This window comes from Sylvia atricapilla, chromosome 1, assembly GCF_009819655.1.
Source record: "Sylvia atricapilla isolate bSylAtr1 chromosome 1, bSylAtr1.pri, whole genome shotgun sequence".
Classification (NCBI taxonomy): Eukaryota; Metazoa; Chordata; class Aves; order Passeriformes; family Sylviidae; genus Sylvia; species Sylvia atricapilla.
Window position 1 is genome coordinate 43,609,811 of NC_089140.1, and position 20,137 is coordinate 43,629,947.

Consider the following 20,137-nt stretch of genomic DNA (forward strand, 5'->3'; position numbering starts at 1 on the left):
TAGCATTTAAAGAACTCTGCTTACAGATCTCTGCAAACTAATTCATTACTCGAAAAGTGCTTATGAAATCAAGTCTACAAATATAATTCTTCTTATTTTATAGAGAGGAAGTCAGAGACAAACGAAGCAATCTCCTTAAAGCCACTGAGCTACTGTCAGAAAGAGTGCTTTTAATCAGTGACAGTAAAAAAGTGAGATCCAAGGCTGGTTCACAAGAAATTTCTTAAAGATCTGAGACCTCAAGAAGACCTTGCCATAAGCAGTTCCAAAGAGGAAGTATGGGAATAGTCCAAGGAAAAAGAAAAATAACACATAGAAACTGAAGAGTAAATATCTGCCCAGCAAGAATCTTAAAGAGCATACTTGTTGCAAAATTTATTCTAGTATTTTATCTGAGGGACTGGCAATTTTAACCCATATGAAATGTTGTTTTAAATAATTATTCTGATTTCACACTGATAATGTGGAAGAGGGGAAAAAAGGGATGAGAAGGAGGCTGAAAAGTGGACTAGATGAGCAGCAAAGAGAAACAGTATTGCCTGGTTCTTGCTTCATTCTGGTGGCCATGCTATAGTTTGGAAAAATTCCAACCACAGAGAAGTTGAAACAGAACAGATAGTTGAAATATTAGGAATGCTTAGCAATTCCTTTGTGTTTTAACTTCATCTTCACACTCCGAAAGAGAAAAATATTCCAGGAAAAAAAAGGAACTGAATTATGATTTGATTAAAAAGAATGTAAACAGTAATTTGAAAACAAAGGGCGATGCAAATTGTTGCGTAGTCACACAACATTCCTCTTGGGTTTGAAATATACCAGCGGCTGTTCCACCCCTTCTGAAAGCACAGCCTGACGTCTTCCAGCCTGAGCAGCAGCTGGAGCTACAAAACCTTTTTTCTTCTTCTGTCAGGATGGGTGTGATATGGCTTCCCAGCTTGTCTAGGACCCTGTGTTTTTCTTTTCACATTATTCTCATTCTGCTTCAACAGACTACTGCAGCAAGAGAACTGAAGTTTGTGATTGTAGTAAGTAATTTGTTTTCTGTTTTGTTGTGGGGACTACAGGGACAGAATTACATGTCTGTTGAATCAAACAAGGTGTACAGCTTCTCTGCCTGTCTTGAAACTTAGAAATAAGTCCTGCTGCCCTTTTGCTTACTGAGTTTAAAGAGCTTACCTAAACAAAGATAAAAATGTCTCTAGTTATTTGAATTTTCATCTCCTAATCTCCAGTTATTATTTCAAGGTAACTGACTTTGTGGTAGATGCATATTGCAGGGAAGTTAAGAGATGCAAAGTCCACATTTACCTATTATTCCTTAGTTTAGCTGACACTCCAATGCATAGTGTGAGAGCTCATGATTATGGACTACCTCTTCTATGCTTGGCAGCTGAGACTTATGATGTTAAAGAACTTAACACACATAAAAAATAAATATTTTCCATTTCACAGTGGCTGAATTGTTACAGCAGTACACTGAGAAACAGAAATAGGCATTTTTAAGTAGAGATTTGAGAGATGTTGCATTGACTTCAGTTAGGCTAAAAACAAACTGTAATTATTCTTTTGCTGGGCTATTTCTTATTTCAAAGTAGCAAAACACTACTTCAATGTCACTTTTCCAAATATCTCTAGAAAAAAGAGATGCATTCAATGTAATACTTTGGATTTTGAAGGTTGAAGCATAGTCCTTTTCATTCTTTTTAAATAAAAGGTATAATTATAAAGAATAGTTAGTACAAAGGAATATTTTCTGTACAAAGTAAAGGGGATTGGAATGAACTTTTATAAACAGGCAATTAAATATCTTCTCCTTCAGCCTTTTTCCATTTGAGACATTATGTGTGCATACAGGTACGAGGCAGAAGTACTGTGTCCAAAACAAATCATCTGACTCTAAATAAAGTACCTCATGTACAGCCATCTATTGGCTGCATAGTGCATGCACAGCTTGGAGGAAGGCCAGAGTGCACAGGAAAAACCTGTTCCTACTCCTGCTGAGGCACCACACATAGCTGGGACCTGACGCTAATTCCAGTAACATACTGTATATAGAAATGTACTAACATGTTTTTTCAGTGATAACAGGGAGAACAGGACACACAGGTGAAAACAGGTAGACAGCAAGGCTTGGAGCATTAACTCCTTGAAAGGAATGAGATTTTTATTGAGTTGTAGCTGTTAACTGTGCTTTGAAAAGCAATGGTTTTGCCGAAAGTTACTGGAAATGTTTACCATTATGGAGATAAGGGTTTCTTATTCAAAATCATCTGCTTACCATAACTGTGCAGCCACCTAACAACAACAACAACAACAAAAATCTAGGATAGCTTGTCACAATAAACATTAAAATAGTAGATTAATTTCATTGAAGCTGTCTTTCTTTTAATTCTGTTACTTTTGCTTAAGCTGACCAACATAAAACATTACAATAGGTTTAATCTTATCACAATATACATGTTTTTCTCAAGGCATGGTTTATGTATGCTCTATTGAATTTTGCCTTCTGAACTCACTGATGGAATTTTCATGGAAACAGATTTGCTAGTATAAATAAATAGCATAGGAATTCACTCCAGAATATATCACTGATATAATGGGATATAATGAGGGTATTGCTACAGTTGAGGTACATCTAAAAGGCATCTTTCTGACATACTTCAATAGCCATTGTCCAGCTGTCCTCTGTAAGTTACTGTGTTTTCACCTGGGAGTATTACTGCATTGTGAAAATTGTCATAATGACTTTTTACAACTTCCTTAGCAGAACTGCATAACATAAAATACATCTGCAGGGGAGAAGAAATACAGATAAATGTTTGCTTTTGCTCACTTACAGAACTGTGCTGTGCCTGGGAAGGAGATCTCCTCACAACTTCCAACTTTGTGTCAATTCTGTGCATTTTGATAATTGGCCACAAGCCCTTTTCTCCGAAAAGCTCTGATTCAAGTTTGTCAAAATGCTTTTTAAATTTCTTTGCTTACATGTAAACATTAGCTTTTACCATAACTCTTGTGCACTGAATTTAAGATTAAAGGCAGAATTTAAATGTAAAGAACTTGAATTTTAAATTTAAAGAAAGAAGAAAATAGAGAATATGTAGGACAATCAGGCACCCAGGTAGAAATGAAATACTGATTTATTGCCTCTGTTAAAAGAAGTTCTGACCTGGGCCTTCTGCCTCTACACACACACATTTCACCTGTCATATATACAAAGAGGTGTGGTTTCTGAGGCACTGTGGTTTCATCATGTCTTTCTTCTTGTAACTCAGGATAGGAAGCGTTGACTGAGCATGTTATCTCAGAGCGTGATTTGTCTAATCAAGCCAAGCCATCAGAAACCTTGACTAAACATGCTCAGTATTTCTACATCTTTGGTTTCCCTGAACTGGCAATATGATTGTTTCACTTCACTTTTGTTTCTTCATTCCTATTGTTGGCTCCAAAGTAAGAAATATTTTTGTTTGAAGTTAAGTCTGTCAATAAAAGTGTCTGCAAGAGGCTCATGATTACTCAGACAGATACTTTGCTGTAATTCATGGCATTTCTAAATGAAGGTGTTGTGTATATATTTGTATGCAACACATGCCATATTCTCAGTGCACCCTCTCCCCTGCACCAGTTTGTCTCCAATATGATTTTTCACCTGACAACAATGGAAGCAAATGCTGGCCAAAGTCTGAGTCAGGTGACCACTTTCCTATGGAGGGATCATGATCATCAAGTTACCAAGAGTGAATGGAACCCAGACACTGAATCAGATTCAAGCTGTATCAGAGTGGAAGGACAGGGTAATGGATTTGGTAATTGTCCACGAACTGCTTTTGAGAACTAAGGTGTTCTCAAAAATGGCTTAGTTCTCAAAAACAGTTTTGAGAACTAAGGTGTTCGGCACTTCAGAAGGAGTGCCAAAATAATATACCAAACAATTCGTCTTTGCTCTTGTTTACATTCCCCCTTACCATCCATTCCTTTCTTGATTTCTGGTGTCTTTTCACTTTTTATGATGCTTCCTTGCTTCTCTTCTCTCATTCTGCCATGTTCTGTGTCTCCTGAAAGGTCAGGAAGGCAATCTGTAGGCTGGGAGTACTAAATGCTGCAGCACACATATTTTTAAATTAATTTGAAGAATCAACTCATTTTTAACAAAGTTGAAATTATGAGTGTTGAGAAACACGTATTGATGAGTAAGGCAAGATCTGTAGGGATACACTTTCTTTTCTTATCAAGTGTTCTTGATGAAAAACAGTTTCAAATTTTAGAAAAAGTCTCCCAAGATGTAGCTGTGAGTGAACAAGTTAGTCTTTCAAGGTTAAGTGGTTGTTCTTACAGTCATTGTTTCATTTGCAACTGAAGCAAGGTCATTTACAGAAGTAGCAAGGAGGTTTGAGTACATATAAAAACCAGTTGGCTAAGAAGCTTTGTCCTTCAATTCCTAAAAATAGGGTTTCTGCTTTTTTAACTGTTTGTTCCCTTCTTGCTGCTTCCAGCTTAGTGTTCGTATCATATTTATGTGACACTATGCAATGAAGGTGCAGAAATATGAATAAGGAGCTGAATTATTTCCTATTTTGTGTGAACTTTAACTGTGTTTCTTTTTAGAAGAGCATACCCTCCACTCCTTCAGTTTCTTAAGGTTATAAAGAAATAACATGTTTTCCTTTATATCTCCTGCTCATATATTCAAAATATTTTTTGATCTTGATCTTTTTGCACACTAACCTCTATTCAGATAAAATGCTACTCTGTTCTGGCTTATTGGAAGTTGTTAGGGGTTGACTGTTGTGACATGCTCAGGTTTATGTCATACACTAAATATAAAACCTCACAAACCAGTATTTAAAATCTAACACATTGTCAGTAATTTTTCACTAATAAAAAGGGCATATTTATGGCCAAATGTTGATCTGTGGTTAAGTATTACCTAAAATATATGTAAAAATTAGTCATTTAAACATGTTAGTCAGTTTGAACAATTGTCAGTTACCCATAAAAATGCCTTTCTGTGAAGCTGGATAATTTAACAAGAGAGGATGCAGCTATATTGTAATTGGGAATTTAACCTTCATTTTTGACACAGGTACCAGCTTGTCCAGAAAAAACTAATCCTACCTGACATCTATGTACATCACCATAAAGAGAGGAGCAGTAGTACGAAAGTCCTTTTCACTCATTTTTCTTGCACTCAGCTGAATCAGCCACTAGACAATGTAGCTCTTTATTCTTATTCTCCTGTTCAATACAGATGCACTGAGAAATTGTTATAAAGAACCAACTGAGATTCCAAGTTAGCAAGAAAAGAGACTTAAAGAGGATTAAAAATTGCACAGAGAAGGAAGAAAAAAACAACCCCCAAACAACAAACTTGATGATGAGGGTCAAAAACCCTCCTTGAATTGCTGCAAAATATTAATTTCGGGTTGGCCGCATAGTGAGATTCAACTAGCAAAACAAAAAACATAATAAGCAGTCTTCTACATGTTCTAATGGTAACTTACACTCTAGCGAAGTATTGTAGGAAATGAACGGAGGGAGAAATATTTGCCTTTAATGGACAGTATTTTCCATCTCTGAAGTACCTGCTCAAGCACAGGTTCGTGCGCATTAATAGAGAAGGCCGATGGAAAGGGTGTGTGTTGTAATTAAAACATTAAGTCACAACGCTGGTGTTTACTTGGAAAAACATAAACATGAAACACCTCCCAGTGGGAGTGGCAAACGAACCAGTGTGTACAACCCTCTCTGATGTCTGAAGCAAGAATGATGTGGCTTAATGAGGCAATGGACAGTATTAATTATAAACAAGTTATGTACCACTGAGGTATTAGGGCATAAATGTCATTTTATTAACAAATATACCATTCTGCTACATTGTCATTTTATTGTGCTGAGTCAGGAATTAAGCTGGTGATGGGAACATTGATAAGCAAAGGTAACTTTTCCAGCAATTTGGATCAGCATCCTGGAAAGTTGTCTGGAGCCCTGTGAATTTGTGTTACAGCATTTCCTTTCATGTGAAACTTTTGTGGATGTAATTTTTCTAAGCCCACGCAGCATATGCTTAGAGGCAATAATTCAGTTTTTCAGAACCATTTAATCTAGGGCTGTAATCTCCCTTGCACGCTGGAATAAAAATACAAAAAGGTTAATTTAATTTTTCTGATTAAAAATCATACGATTGAATGCGTCACACTAATACTCACCATGCTGGAATGTCCAGGATAGTAAAGCAACCAAACTCTTTGCTCTCCCTGAATTTGATAGAAATAAAATCCTATAGACTTAAAAAGAAATTTTTCATATATGCATGTAAAAGTATTAATAAAGTAAGTATTAAGTAAGGTAACAATGTAAATGTTCATACTTTTTCATCTTTATATTTCAGGATGATTGAGAAACTGACTATAAGATCCATGTGTACATAGAGTTACTTTTAAAGATACTGCTTTGTAAAAACAGTTACCAAAAAATTTCAAGTGTCTATGACAAAGTAATTAAATACTAAACCAAGAACATCAGTAACTGGTTTTATATTCAGAAGTGCTGAGTTTACAAAATTCAGTCATATTTCCTCTCTAGATGCCTAGTGAACACAATCCCAGCATTAACATCTTGGGTGATTAATTTTATGTTCTAGGAGGAAGAATCATCAGGCTTATGCCCACTTAATTCCTATATAATGATACATATTCTTGATTGTAAAGAATGTATTCACATCCTACTCCACCAGGTTTCTGCAGAGTCTCTGATACTTTCATTTGAAAAATGACACTGGAAGTATAATGTATGCTTGACTTCTCATTAGATAAGAAAGGAGTGTTAACAGTAATGAACTCAAGGGGTTTTTATTGCTCACATTGTCAGCTTTTCCGACATGGTGACCGAACACCAATTGTAAACTTTCCAACTGATCTACACAAAGAAAGCGAATGGCCTCAGGGATTTGGACAACTCACCAAGGTATGTTGACTTCCTTAGAAGAACTTAAAAATGCTACTAAAAGAGGAAGTGGGAAGATGTTTTTTGTGTGTGTCTCAAAAACATTAGCAAATCCCAGGCTCTGATAGTTGCTATTAGCAAATACCAATACCAGTTATTCATAAACATTTTTGCAATTTTACTCATTCAGCTATTGTTACACTGAAATCTTGTTTATCATAGCTTTATAACTACCTTCTTAAAAGCCACAACTATCAAGAGATAGTGTGTCTGCATTCAAATAAAGGGCAAGTTTAAACATTGCACTGTTAACATCGATGCGGTTCTAATGACCATTAAGTACTGAGCCCTGTGACAGGGCAAAGGCATGACACCTGCCCACCAAGTCAAGTGAGGAGTCCACACCTCATCATTGGACAGACAACTACCAGTTCACAAAACAAGAGAAGACTTGCTGGAGAAGGTTGCTTCTGGGGTCAATGTGTCTTCTAACAAGACCACTTGCAGTCCAGAGTTTCACTAGGATGCACTGAACTTGTTGCTCTTGGCATTTTAACATCAAGCCTTAGCTCTTTTACTGTATCTCACATATGAAGCTCTGGAGCAAAAGGAAGCCAATGCATTTCCTAATAACACTGTCATGGTGCAGCAGTATGTAACAGAGACAGTTCAGTGTTTAATGTTTGAAGGGGGGCTTGAAATATCTGTAAAATTCAGACACAGAAACAATGCATTACTGTCTTACTACTAGCTTATATACAAAGATGTTCTGCTTTGGCATTGATGTTTTTGAGTGCTTTTTGCTATTTTGCTATCTTTTTAGCAACAGTAGTAGGAATGCATTTTTCTGACAGGTAGAAGTTTAAAAGTTCAGCTAAGGCTTTAGAAATTAATAACAGAAAAGAATTAATATAAGAAAACTAGAAAGAAAATAACAGAAAAAAATGAAATGTTTTTAGCCTGTCTTAGTGCGCAACCTAAGACAACTGCAGGCACAACAAGGCAAAGACAGAAGAATGCTACTTAAGGCATGAAATATAAGCCACAAATTTATAAGGCTGAACAAACAACAGAGCGATGACAGTGATAAATAGCAGGTTGTCAATCATCCTCTTTCAGCTGTTACTAAATGACATACATTGTACAGGACAATGTTGATTGGTGTCTATGTATCTACAGCACTGTGGAAATAGTATTTGTATAGAATCAGGGGCATTGCCTTTCTGTAGCAGATGTTGCAATCTTAGCATTTCAGAACATACAATTTCTTCATAGATATAAGTGAACATTTCTGTTAAAAATTCTAGATCACCAGCTACATACACAGTTGTTCTGGTTTTGACTGAGAGAGCTGGTATGCAGCTCTGTTTTTGATTTGTGCTGAAAATAGTGTTGATAATGCAGGGATGTTTTTGTTACTGCTGAGCAGGGTGTATAGTGATTCCAGGGCTTTTCTGCTTCTTGTACCACCCTAAGTTTGTCTGGGGGTGCACAAGTAGGGAGGAGATACAGCTGGGAGACAGCAGTTTCCACTGACCAAGGAGATACACTTCACCTTATGATGCCATGCTCAGCATATAAAACATAAAAACAGGAGAAAGAGGAAGGTGCAGACATTCAGCTTGATGTAATTTCTTTTCACAAGTAACTGGGATGGAGCCCTGTTTTCCTGGAGGCTTAATACCTGCTTGTCCATGGGAAGTGGTGAATAAATTCCTTGTTCTGCTTTACTTGCATGTGTGGCTTTTGCTTTGCATATCAAACTGTCTTCCAACCCTGGAGTTTTCCCACTTTCACTCTCCCTGATTTCACCAGGGGTGAGTGAGTGAGCAGATGTGTGGTGTTCAGTTGCCAGCTGGGGTCAAACCACAATAACAGTATGTTATACAGTTAATGATCACTTAAAAGCTCCTTGCTGAAGATGAAAAAAAAAAAAAAAAGACACTTCTACATTAAAAGTCTTCAGTCACCTTAATCTAGTAGTCACCCATATGCTTGCCTTACAGACTGGAATGCAGCAGCTATTTGAACTTGGACAGTATGTGAGGAAACGATATTCCAGCTTCTTGAACAGCACATACAACCGACAAGAGGTATAGAGCAGATCTGTCTGCAGAACATTTCTCTGTAGCAGAACTATGGACTTATAAAAGCACACTATCATACTCATTTCATTAATGGAGAAATTAAGGTAATAGAAGAACATTTTTGAAAGTCAGACTTGTATCAAGGTAAAAACACAGAATAAAGTCTAATTTTCATCTCTTACATTCTGTTTGGGTCTTTCACAACCTAATTTTCCCAAACTGAACAGCTCCAGGATGAATGAGTTGGGAATTTATACAATGACCTGTTATTGTTTTACCCTGTTGAAAGACAAATTCCTATCCAGTCATGTGATGGGCCATCCTTACATACCCCCTCCTATAACAGAGAGGTCTAACAGCTGTTTGGATGTGATTATCATACAGTACAGATCCATTGTGGGATAGATCCCTCTAACATTCCGATCTGTACAGGAGGCATGCATTATGGGAAGATACAAAAAGACTTTGCTATGCTTCCAAGAAAAGTTAATGTTTTTTGAGTGCTTTAACATTCCTGAGGTATCACTGATAGATCATAGAATCATTTAGGTGGGAAAAGACCTTTAGAAATTTCAAGTCCAACTGTTAACCTATCCACCACTAAATCACATCCTCATGTCTACATGTACCAATGTTCCTCTGAATCTCAAAAGATAGAGAATGTCCTTCTTTGAAATCATGCTTTTTTATTCTTTCAGTTCAGTCTGAGGGTTAGATGCCAAATTCAAAGATGCCTTGGCAATTCCATTTGTGAAACTGAAGTAGGGTCTTGGAAAGCTGAATTATGGTTTCACTGTTTTGACTTTATGCAAAAATATAAAACTGAAAACAAAGCCAGTATTGACAAGTTGGGTAAAATTTCTGTATTATTTTATTGTTTCCATTTTACCTTTAATTCTTTGCCATTCTATTTTCAGTTTTACATCCAAAGTACAGATTATGATCGCACCATTATGAGTGCCCAGTCATATCTTTCTGGGCTCTTTCCACCAACTAGCAGCCAGATTTGGAACCCTGAGCTTCTCTGGCAACCCATTCCAGTTCATATTTTTCAAAAAACAACAGAGCAGGTGAGTACTGGCTAGAAGCATTCTACAAAGCATTCTTAATCTTTCACAGAAGCAAAAGAACAGAAAAAAGGAAAGTAGCTAAAAAACATTTTTAAGCTTTTTGAGTTCAATATAACAGAAAACATCAAATGCAGCTACTGGCTGACAAGTATGTCATAGGTCAACTGTAATAGCTACGTGAAAATCATCCTTCCATAGGTGCAGAATACCTGAATTGTTATACACATTACCATTTTCTCCAAGGTCCTTTCTTCTGACCAGAACACTTTTGGACAGTATTCTAGGGAAGTTGCCCTAAATATTTACAGGAACAAGTGCTTTTCTAAACACCACTCAACTAGGCAGACCTTGTCTCCTTGGCAAGTTTGTTCCATAGTTTATTCAAGGAATTGAATTTTCACCAGCCACTGTAATGACCTCAAAATTATTACCTTACTATTCTGGTAGTGCTTAAACATTCTTATTACAGACAAGAGCTCTTTTATGCCCAGTGCTATAGAAACATTCAATAAAACCCTAGCATTCCTGCAGATCATAAGAGTAGACCTACCTGAATAACAGGTCCTGTAGAAGTTTTACTTCATGTAGCTCTCTCTGGTTGACTCAGGTTTAGATTTTAATTTCACTTGCTCTTGTGACAAGGACTGTGTAAGGAACAGTATGGCCAATAAGGATAAAAAGCTACTGAGTGTAATAACAGCAAGCCTCATTTTCTTCTGGCATTGAGGACAGAAGCTGACTTACAGGAATTTGTACAAACCCCGTATTACATAAGTGGCCGTCACCAACATCAGAGGATGGACTCACTCATTAGGGGGCTGCCACACTTTTCTCCCTTTGATGTTGCTCCGTTCTTTGAGACCATGCTTGAAAACAGATACAGAGAGAAAGGGTTCCCACAAACTGGATTAGGCAAAGTGTGATTCAGGCAGAAACTTAACCCTGTTCCTAAACAGAAAAGAATGCTGTCACTGTTATTTAAATATGGGACAGCAGAGGAAGTTCTTTCATCAAAAGACCAGAAAAGTATCAAAGTGGTCAGAGCTCTGGCCATGTAACACCTCAAAGCCCTTAGGGGAATCACAGTGCAATGAAATAACCTGTTTGAGAAAGGCAAGCTCATTTATATGAGTCTCTGGTAGCTCATCACTTCTGTGGCTGCTTCAAGAATGGGTATTGAGGCTTCTCTCAAACACAGCTCTGCACCAACCCAAAATGCCTTTTATAATGCAAACCACCTGGAATAAAACATTGTTTTCTTGCTAAACCAAGCAGATGCTTGAAGGTATTTTCAAGCCCCAAGCAACACAAAGTGGGAAACTGAAGCTAGGTACAGTCCTGTAAAAAACCATAATCACAGTTTATTTTTAAGCCACTGAGATCTATCAAGACTTGACAGGCAACAGTACCGAGTACTGCTTAATGAAGCCAAAGGGAGTGGCTTAATTAGTAACACCTAGAGAGAGATAATTAAGACATAGAGCAAGAGAAACATTTGTTATTGTGTAATTAAACAGCATTCCCCAGTCTCATATTGAAATTTTGTGCTTTCATCCTCCAGTGTGCTGCTGTTAGAGAAAAATTGCACCCTTGGAAACCTATCCAAGTGAAAGTGGGCTAGGGTCAGTTGGTGGCTGCTGCTACTTCCCACTGGAGACACTCTGCAACTGCAGTCTGTTAATGCTACAGGATAATATTAGTGCTGGGTCAAAAATGCTCTAGCAATGTGACAAAGTGCTGAACCAGCACAAGCTTGTGTTGTTCACCGTGGCTTTTCACTGACATTTTATGCTGTATCAGGTATCATTTGTTTTTCTGCAATTGATATAAACCATATTTTCCAGAGCTCAGAGTCTGAAGGATGCATGCATTTACATGTTGTTCAGATCAAATATGTACTATCGTATGACCTTGTAATGCACACACTTGGAGCAATTAAAAGTGAACCATGCCCCTAAAGAAGAAGAACAGAGCCCTTAGGTTCATAGCTTTTTGATATTTCAGGAGAGCAATTTGTCACTCTTGTTTCATGTTCCATCAATTGAGTGGTACTTAAAATGCTTACCATAATCCACTGGTTATTCCAGTGGATTAGAGATGAGATCTGTATGTGTAGATGGAGAAGCAATTCAGGTTCCAGTACCAGGTGAGTTAAGTTACATCTGGGGAGATGCAGAAAATGAGAGGGAAATGATAGCTTTTTAAAATTTCTGACCATGGACCCTGACCCATCTCTCAAAGCAATCCCCTGACAGATATGCGCAATTTCTTTTTGCCAATATCAGTTAAACTGAGGGAAATCAAGCTATCACAGACACAAGTAGCCATTGAAAAGTCAAGTTACCACAGTCTATCACCTATGTTAGTTGAATTCATGATTCATGATTCAATTCAAGGTACCCAAACAATTACTCAGTAGAGCTAGCACAGCCACGACTGTCTAAAAATATTACAATAATCTGAGCAACAGGAAAAACAGGGGGGTGTTGATAATTTTAGAACTATTCTAAGTTTTGCTTTTCATGTTTCAGAGGCTGAATTTCCCTCTGCCCAACTGTCCCCGTTTTGATGAACTTCAGCAGGAAACCCAAACATCTAAAGAATTTCAAAATAGAATACAGCCATACATGGTAAGAGAAAACAAACAAACAAACAAACAACTACACTCAAGATGTAAGAAAAAGGAAGGTAACTAAGTTGTAGAAGTTATGGAATTGTGGTTTTTCCTTTTGTTAAAATGCAAAAACAAATTGAAATAAATTAACCCCCTGATTATGTTATATATTAGAGAAATGTTCTTCACCCAGAGGATGGTCAGGCACTGAATAGGCTCCCCAGGGAAGTGGTCACAGCATCAAGCCTGACAGAGTTCAAGAAGCATTTGGACAACCCTCTCAGGAACATGGTGCAATTCTTAAGAATGTCACGGTCAGGGTCAGGAGTTGAACTCAATGATCCTTATAGGTCCCTTCAAACTCAGCTTATTCTGTGGTTCTGAGAAAATTCTGTGAAAAGGTTGGGTATTAGGGAATCTATCTGATGTATGTTCCCCATATGTCTTGAGTATTTGTGGTATACTCTTCACTTTTTCCCCACAGGACTTTTTACAAACAATGGCAGTTAACACAGGGCTTGAATTAAATCACCTTAAAATACTGGACAATTTCCAGCTGTGGAATACATACGACACTCTACATTGTGAGGTAATAATAAATGTCAGGTAACTCCAACTTTGGATTTCAAGAAAACTATGGCAATGTGTTTTCACAGGAATGGGTTGGATTCTCTCTTGCATTTTCTTTTTCTCTTTTTTTTTTCTTTTCTCTTCCTTTTTTTCTTATATTTTAGATTTGAATCTACGTTATATTTTAGTGCATTGGTAAAAGATAACTGAAAAACATGGTCTACAGCTTGGGAAACTGTAATTTCCTTTTCATGTTTTAAGAACTACTACCATTCCCATTATTCCCTTTTCCCCCTTCCCAATATGCTGCCGTAGAATTATTCAGCATGATGGCTGTAATATATTTGTGATTTTTAACAGAGAAATGAAATTATTAGCTTTAAACTATCAACAGATAAACATCAAAACACTTAAGATTTTGAACACGAGAGATCATGAAAGATCTATCAGTTAATATTTTTTGAGATGGTGATTGCTACCAGTTTAAAAAAGCCTAAACTGACCCCAAGTATGGAATAATTTCATTTGGCCCCAGTCATTAACAGCAGTGCATGAAGGATTTTAAACATATATTCTACAAACTGAGGTAATTAAATATGATAAGACACTGTCACTCCTTCATGACTGGAGAGTGAAACTTGTGTCTACTTGCCCAGTGATAGAACTGGTATGTGGACAACTGTATGGAAAATCAGAAAAAATTAGGTATTTATAACCTGAAGACCCAGAGAAAGGAAGAGAAGAAGACATATGTCTGCAACATTTCTCACCAAAAATATATATGTCTGTAGCAAGAACACGTTATACTTACAAGGAATGTCCTTCACACATGTGCTTCTGCCGTGCACATTCAGGCTGATCCCCATTCCCACAAAATGTGTTTCAGGGCATACTCCAGAGTAAAACCATGCTGTGCAAAGAATTGCAGCAGCCTCAGAAAGTCTAAACTAAGTAGTGTGAGAGTGGACGATGGGATGATGGAAAACAGTGAATTATAAACATTCTTTTGTTTTCCTTTATCACTAGGGTATTCACAATTACACTCTCCCTGTATGGGCCACTGAAGATGTAATCAACAAGATGGAAAAACTGGCAGAATTGTCCCTACTCTCATTATTTGGGGTTTATAAAAGAGAAGAGAAATCACGACTACAAGGAGGTAAATAAAAAAAATGCATAGCTCTAAGAAAGGAGGAGATAATGCAACATCCTGTCACCTTACTAATGCAAAATTATTAAAACAAACCCTTGATTTGAAACTATGGACAGTGGATGCCATATTAAGCACAAAACACCAACACTTGCATGGAAAAAATACTGCAATAAGGTGTAAAAATTAATGTCTTCAGGTTTTCCATTTTTCTTAAGGGATTAGGAATTTTAGAAATATTATAGAAAACTAAGGGAATAAATCTGGCCCTCATGGTTATGATCATTATTTACCTTACAGTAGGTTAGATTAAGTTGTTTCTCCAACATTTCTTCTAATTGTTTCCTGTTCTTTGTTTTCCTTCTGATGTACTAGCAGGACATCGTGTCAAAACACTGGCAACACATTTGTAGCTCTCTGAGTGATTTAAAGCTGCTCCAAAACAGCCTGATCAGAATAGAAGCTGAGAGATTCCAGTTATGTCTATATGGCAAGAACTAGGAACTACTGCTTAGCTCCAAAATCGGGGCGAGCAGACTGTGCTGCACCTTCTGACACTATTTCAGGACACAACCCAGGAATTTATCTTATCATTCACAGGTATCCATGAGCAGGAAATCCAAACAATTGAACTTGCATATTTGCAGGCTGGAACATCTGAGGCTAGGCAGGCTTTCTAATGCACCTATTGTGCAGCTTAGGTCTAGGTAAACAATTGTTAGCAGGTCCATCACCTAGGCATAGTAAAGCCCATTAGCTGGCAGATGACCATATCACATAGTCAGGACTATTTATCTAATGTTCACTGGCATACCAGTTACATCCTCTTTCCTTAGAATGATACAAACTGTTCTTCAGGGAATTTCTGCTGCCCTTACCCATTGGCTTTAGAATACCTTTGGGCTGGAGAAAAAGTACAAAAGGGTTTTGGAGAGAATGAATAATGTGTAACTTGTTGGAATTAGATAGTTAAAATATTTCTTCGGCGTGTAGAGAGGAAGAGATCAGCACAGTTTTCATTATTCCAACACTACAAACAGACAAAAAAAAAAAAAAAAAAAAGGAGAGAGGGATCTCAGCATAACAGAACTGAAAGCGTCATTATCCCCAGTTCTCAGGATGGTTCTAGATGATTTCCTGTGAATCCTGTCTCTTCATTTGACCTGGATGATGAATCATATATTTCTCCTCTGTAATATCTTCTCTTACAAAATTGTAGTAAGCTAAAAAAATGAGTATGAGGCTTGAGTAGATGTCTTACATTTGATACTCACAATGTTTTTTTTTTTTCCATTCTAACAATACACCTTCATTTTCCACTTCTCTTTTTTCCATATTTTTAAGGTGTCCTTGTGAATATTATTCTAAACAGTATTAAACAAGCTGTCAATTCTTCAAAACCAAGAAAAATGGAGGTCTACTCTGCAGTGAGTATTTTCATCTTTCATAAATCTTGCTTTGATTTTACCAGTAAAGTTAAATGAAATAATAATATAATACAGTTTCATTCAGCTAACAACCTGAACATCAATCAGTAAAAGAACACAGTATAGGCATGGATCTCACATCAGCTTTAGTTAAACTATATTTGGCAAAGAAAAACATGCATTTTATCATTCATTATTCCTACAACCTAATGGTGCAGTTTCTACTAGTTGCATCTTTCCTGAAGCGCTTCAAAGATACTGGCACATAGCAGAACTTCAGCTGTGCCTCCAAACCTCTCTTCTGTGGGTTCTTTTTTATTACTCCTATTATTATTTTATTTATTTTAGAGGGTGAAGAGGGCCACTTTCATTAGGCCAAGATTCATTATTCTGTCTCTAACAAGGGCCAAAGGCAGGGATGAATGTGCGAATAAAGGCAGCAGAGAGTGATAAAACCTTCCAGCAATGGTTATGGAATTCCTGGTACAGAATTTGTCCCTGTGTTTAGTATCTCTTGACAGACTGTCTTGCATCAACATACCTAATAACATTTCAAATGCATTTATACTTTTGTACTCTGCAACATTCTGTGACAATGACTTGTGTGTTAAACAAAAAAATACTCCCTCTTTTATTCACTTTTTCTGGGTCTCTAATGAATTTACTATTTTCTGTCACTCCTCTTCCATATTTCCTTTTCCAAGACAGAGTCCTACCCTATTTAAACTTTTCTCCTATGGAAATAACTTGATACCTCAAATCTTTCTCACTGTCCTTTCTACATGATTCTATTAGTACCATGTTCTTTTTGAAAAGGAAAGAGCAGTACATCCAGATTTTTCACTTCTGCTTTAATACCCTGAGTTCAAGCATACTGTTATTTTTAAAACTGATCAACCTAAAAAAATTCCAGAACCTGAATAGTAATTAAACCATAGCTGCTAGACTATAATATAAATAGGTCTAGCATATATATATATATATATATATATATATATAAAGATGCTTGCAAGATTTATGCACCAAAGTGTTTGGACCTCCTGTCTTCAGCTCCTCTTTCTATGATCCCTGCAAAAGCAGGGATAAGGGGTAGATGAAGAAACTGTATGTGGGTGGGTAGCTGATCCCATAAAAATAGAAGCCAAATTGAAATTTCATTGTATGAGTCCAAACAGAAGGGAGAATTGAAAAAAATCTGAAGTAGAAGCAAGGAGAACAGTCTTTGCACACAACTATTTGTATGGTATACTACCTGAAAAAAAGTACTTTCACTTGAAATGCCCTGGATTATAATACTTTACGCTGACTTAATCTTATCTTGGAGCAAAAAACCCTATTGAAGGAAGAAAAAAAGAAAAATGGACTGAAAAATTAGATTTATTACTCAAACCACATCTTGCTTTCCCTCAGTATCTGTCTCCAAAATCTTGCCAGATGGTGTAAGACATATACTGCAGTAACTCTTTGGAAATGCCTCCTGCTGTCTGTAGTAATCAGTTAACATGTTTTTCCCAATGGTGAATATACTGAACATATTTTTATGGTCAAATTTACACAGGGTTTTTTTTATCTTGATTTCCACTCCCTCTCTACTCTTGTCTCATTATTCTGGATGAACGCTAGTTGACTTAATTGACTGTAAAGGATGGATTTTTTTTTCTCCAATAGCATGACACCACAGTTGGGGCCCTCCAGATTGCTCTCAATATTTTCAATGGAAAACTGCCACCATACGCTGCTTGCCAGTTTTTTGAACTCTACCAAGAAAGCAATGGGCAAGTATTGTCTTATCTATTCAATAAAGAGTGTTTAGAGTTTGCTACCCTCTTCCCCAAAACCATTTTTCTCCCAAATGTTCTAAGATACAATTTTGATTTAAATAGATACTTCACTGACCAGCCCATAGGCACAAAGTCATATTAAAATTAGGGAAAATTACATTTTCTGGATGTGCATATGTGCTTTGAAAGAAGAGGTAAAACAAGCCTTACAAGATGGAAGAAAACGGTAAAAGAAATTTTTCTGATTCATCAGATGATAGCAAGAACATTTCCAAGACATAACTCCCACAGTAAGCCAGTTGGCTTAGAAGAATCCAGTGCTGGTGCCATTCAAGAAGCCTTCAAAAAGACCTTTTCAGCTGACTAGTAATCAGTGCAGTTACATAACCAGCTTTGGCAAAGTGGGCTTTGCAGATGTCTTTCACAAAGCTTCCACTCTTGGAGTGCAGGTTCTATAGCAGGATGTTAGAGCCTATTTCCAACATGCTGACTTAAAGTAGGAAACCTTCTATTTAAGAACAATTTTAAAAAATCTTTTTAATGTTGTTTATCAGGCAATATAGCATCGAAATGCATTATCGGAATGACACTTCAAAGGATCCTTACCTCCTCACTTTGCCAGGGTGCACCTCTTCTTGTCCACTTGAGAAGTTTGCTGAACTAGTTTCTCCTGTGATTACAGAAAACTGGTCAAAAGAATGTGGGAAGAAAGACAAAACAAAAGGTAGTGTAACAGTTCTGTATTTTCCACATAGGACATAGAGGCAGATATTTTATTAGTGGCTTTGAATTTTGTACCTTTCACACAATCAACAGATTTCCCTTTAAGTGTGGGCCAGATTTACTATGGACAAGGAATGTCAGTAGAAATTAAATTAGCATATTCACAAAAGGAGTTGCCTAAAGGCTGTGGTCAAAACTAGATCTCCACTTGTTGAAAATGTCTAAGAGAAGTATGGATGTGGGTGTTATATGAGGGTCCTCTTCATGTTGGGTGCATCAGACTTTCTGCAAATGCAAAGCAAAAATGGATTTCAAATGCATGGTAAGATTAGTGCATCTGTATTTCTGCAGTTGTGCTGAGTGCAGCTGATCCATGATCTACAAACAACTGAGAGCTGATAACCTCTTCCAACTTGAATATTATTTCTGGGAGGGAGGAGCAGAGCAAGGCAATATGTGTTACTTTTCAACAGTCCTATTATTTCCCCTGTCCTGCATATATTCACCATTTTGCTGATCCATGATGAAACTATTTTTCTTTTTTCATTAAGTACACATAGTCCCTCCTGCCCTATGGAAACCTGGGACTAAGATTTACCTATGCACAGGAAGCAATCTATAAATTTCTAGGACTGAAGTATACGTTCTTATGTTGCATATGTCAGTAAATATGATCTTTCCAGAAATATTTCCATTGTACATACATGTAATTAGACTGTTAGCTTTGCATATAAAATGGTATACATATATATCTTCCATTAACTGCCTTTTTATTTATTTTTTGTTCTTCACAGATATTTTTATTGGATTCAATGTTGCTATTGGCTTGTTATCCATTTTTAACCTTGTACTGCTCTACCTCCTTTATCATTATGGACACTGCAGGCGCAGAAACAACTACCAAGACATTTAAAGTGGAGGTAAAGAAATGAAAGAGAAAGAAGCTAGACATCAAGGAATATTTGAAGTTGCAGATATCCATCAGCTTGCTCTGGTCAAAATAATTTCCAAAGCATATTCAATAAACCTGAACAGCTGATGTATCTGTGACCTAGCTCCTAAATTTTTACACATTTGCAGTGAGAAATACTGTAGAGACGTTATTTTAGGAATTACTGAATGGATGGAATTACTCCAATTTATATCGTTATTCTACTACTACTATTAATCAATCTTACGTCAACCAGGAGTTGATGGGGTGAAGGAATGTTATTGCCTATGCTTTTTTTATATTGCCTATTACCATTTAGCCTGCTGCTGCTCAACACGTCTTTCTTCAAAACTGCATTCTGTAATATTTGCCTTATATAATATTTGCCTTATTTCCTAATAATGGCTATTTTGCTGATGCACAGGAAAAATAATTTTAGTGAGCAGAAGCTGCAATTAATGTATGAAAAAGACGCATACCAGCATTTGGCATAGTGTTTCTGCATTTATTCATGCAAATTTATGCATGAGTTTTGACCTTGGCCTTCAGCTGATAAAAGTCTTCAGCCTGTTCTTTAAAGGAGTTGCACCTCTACAGCTGTCACTGGAATTAGAAGAACTTGGATAATCTCTGTCGCATAACCAGACATCAAGCAAGAAGCTTAGTGCAACAGCATCTTGGTCAGTGTTTGTAACTTCAATAATACAGATAAGTAAATATATTAAAATCTATTCTCTGTTGCTACCCTGTTTTCCTATTTTTCTGAGCTCCCAGTCATGAATGATCCTTTGCTCTGTATTTTTTGAGCCATTCTTAGAATAATTCCTCAAGCTATCATTCTC

General features: G+C 36.8%; 1 protein-coding gene across 1 annotated transcript; it reads left to right on the top strand.

Annotated features, from left to right (window-relative positions):
- Positions 1-774: 774 nt before the first annotated feature.
- On the top strand, positions 775-19,664 carry LOC136362348 (prostatic acid phosphatase-like). The gene is made up of 11 exons (XM_066320776.1): positions 775-1,025; positions 6,868-6,963; positions 8,949-9,035; positions 9,947-10,099; positions 12,631-12,729; positions 13,198-13,302; positions 14,310-14,442; positions 15,778-15,860; positions 17,529-17,635; positions 18,196-18,365; positions 19,159-19,664. The coding sequence occupies exons 1-11, from the start codon at positions 912-914 to the stop codon at positions 19,275-19,277; spliced, it is 1,266 nt and encodes a 421-aa protein (XP_066176873.1). The 5' UTR covers positions 775-911; the 3' UTR covers positions 19,278-19,664.
- Positions 19,665-20,137: the final 473 nt, after the last annotated feature.